The sequence below is a fragment of the Formica exsecta genome, unplaced genomic scaffold, assembly GCF_003651465.1.
Source record: "Formica exsecta isolate Colony F162 unplaced genomic scaffold, ASM365146v1 scaffold72, whole genome shotgun sequence".
NCBI classification, from domain to species: Eukaryota; Metazoa; Arthropoda; class Insecta; order Hymenoptera; family Formicidae; genus Formica; species Formica exsecta.
In genome coordinates, this window is record NW_021853485.1 from 3,591,109 (window position 1) to 3,593,484 (window position 2,376).

At 32.4% G+C, this 2,376-nt stretch overlaps 2 protein-coding genes across 2 annotated transcripts in view; both read left to right on the plus strand.

The window, feature by feature from the left end:
• Positions 1-2,376, plus strand: part of LOC115243627 (pikachurin-like) — a 134,136-nt gene that overhangs the window by 17,091 nt on the left and 114,669 nt on the right. The window lies entirely within an intron of this gene.
• Positions 257-2,366, plus strand: LOC115243567 (putative ferric-chelate reductase 1 homolog). The gene is made up of 3 exons (XM_029820688.1): positions 257-541; positions 847-960; positions 1,554-2,366. The coding sequence occupies exons 1-3, from the start codon at positions 410-412 to the stop codon at positions 1,692-1,694; spliced, it is 387 nt and encodes a 128-aa protein (XP_029676548.1). The 5' UTR covers positions 257-409; the 3' UTR covers positions 1,695-2,366.

Below are 2,376 nucleotides of genomic sequence, written 5' to 3' on the forward strand. Positions count from 1 at the left end.
CCGTATTTTTTTTTTGCCGCATTCGATATATTACATTTCTTTGTTCTTTATTTATTGTCATTTGAAGAACATATCTCTTTTACGTTTAATGTTTTATTGCGTTAAAAAAATTGATTATAATGCTAAATAAATTGAGACCTTTAATAATCCCTCTCTCATTTAATTTAATATTATTTTTATTAAACATTTTAATCTCGCTTTTATTTGACGCTCTGTAATATAGAATAATCTAGTCTTGAATCTTTTCAAACGTTTAGCATGAAATATGTAAATTCGTTAATTCTATTACTCTTTCTTGATATCTTCAATTCAATATAAAATGCATCATGAATTATATCAGATAGGATGAATAAACATTGAAGAATTCGTTTTTTTTTTAGATATGGAATTGTATAAAATTATATAATATATGAAAATTTCTTCCATAGTAATCGCGCTTTTCTTTGCGGTACGACTAAACAAGGCCAAACTTCCGGAGTGGGTCGACTGGATCCTTACCGCATATGTGGTATTCTACGTTCTGACTCACCTCATTTTAACAGTAAGAGTCCTTGTCAAATTTTCGCGCAAAGTTCTAAAAAATCGCAAAAAAATCTAACCGAACGATTTATTGTACAATAATCACGCAATTTTGACATCCGATCTAAGTCGATTAAAAATCGATCACATTTTATAAATTATGTGCTTTCTCTTTGTAGAACATTAAAATTTTTAATGTTGCACAATATCTCGAGAAAAATAATTCAATATTTAACGGAATTTGTGCTTCAATACTAAATTATGTTAATCCGCCTTTCCGAGAGATTGCAGTTATATTTGCTACATTCTTGCCGATTTATGTTGCAGTTCCTTGGTTGCGTCTCTGACAAACAAGCCAGTCAGAGAGTGAATTCATTTCCGATGAAAGACATGCATTCTCGCGGATCAATGGTGCATCCAGATGCGAGGCGAGACGCTCCTGTAAGATTTTCTGAAATAAGAGTGACGTAATCGAATAATCTTTCAACGCGCGTCGATCCACTTTGAAATATTAATAAGATTGTCAGTAAAATAGAGATAAAAAAAGGAGATAATACGCTTAACAATAATATTTTTTTCATTCTTGTGAATATTGAGAAATCTATCAATGACAATTGAGAAATCTAATTACATTTCTTTACAACGTAATGAAAAGACAAAATCCACGCGCTCAAAAATAATTGGATTCTATGCACTTAAATATAAGATAAATTAAATTTTTTATAAATGGAATAATTCAAATAATCTCTCTTTCTCTCTCTATCTCTCTTTCTTTTTCTTCAAGAATTTGATTTATGTGATTTAAAACCCCGCGCTCTATAAAATTTCTTTGATCAAAAAATTTTTAAGAAATTTATAATAGATAAATGTCACGTCTTTTCTCACGTGCACACATATGCAATAAATTGTACAAATAAATCAATAATTCCTGATATTATATCGATGCCGCGGACCGATATCGCATTGAAAAATAATTTAGTGTACAAACAAATATCAGTACGCAAACAAAATCTCATTGAATATTTTCCCGACAGTACTCTGGCATGCGCAAGTTCATTTTCGGTGTGTACTTTGTGGTTATCGTCGCGTTCGCCACGACCCTCATAGTGATCACCGTGTTGGCACCTATCGAGGAAACATGGGCCACCTTCACCAACACCATCTCGAATTACTGAGACCGCTAATCAACGACCGTGGAAATATTCGTCACTGTGCGATACTACCGCGTGGAATATTCCGACCAGATGGCTCGGAGGCCATCATAGTCGTTGCAGCGATGATATATTCCCTCGACTCGACTTTCTGTATGCAAATTATGCACGAAGAATGTGTAAATCCTTCGTGTAAATCTATTCGTGTAAAGATGCAAATCGCGCCGCGACAGATGCATGCGCGAGAACGAGGAGATTACTGCTGTACTGACGAGTGTTTTTTACGATTTTTATAGATTTCTACGAAGATTCGTCAATTTCTATTTTGATTATATATCGTAATTAAAAAATAGATTTTTCTCTTTGTATATAACATTCTTATAATTTACTTGGAAGATGTCAATGCCTCTAAAGTTTACATACTTTATTACTATTAATAAATGTTTTGCGATTACACGCGGAATATTTTATTGTCTATATGTCTGCTAAATTTGAGTACAATGATTCTTTTTTCACCAAGAAACTGCCATTAGATCCAATTTATAGCATAATTATAAGACTAGAATAGAAAAAGCTCGAAAAATAATTGTCTCTTTTCGAGTATAAAATATGCACTCAAAAAAGTGGTATTGCAACTACAGCAAAAATTTTCTGGGTGCGCAAAATTAACTGAGGTACATAAATGATTAGCAAATACTGTGATATC

Coding starts and splice junctions, on each gene's coding strand:
- LOC115243567 (XM_029820688.1), top strand. CDS start 410: ATGAAAATTTCTTCCATAGTAATCGCGCTTTTCTTTGCGGTACGACTA. Junction 542..846: donor TGACTCACCTCATTTTAACA/GTAAGAGTCCTT, acceptor TTTATGTTGCAG/TTCCTTGGTTGCGTCTCTGA. Junction 961..1,553: donor ATGCGAGGCGAGACGCTCCT/GTAAGATTTTCT, acceptor TTTTCCCGACAG/TACTCTGGCATGCGCAAGTT.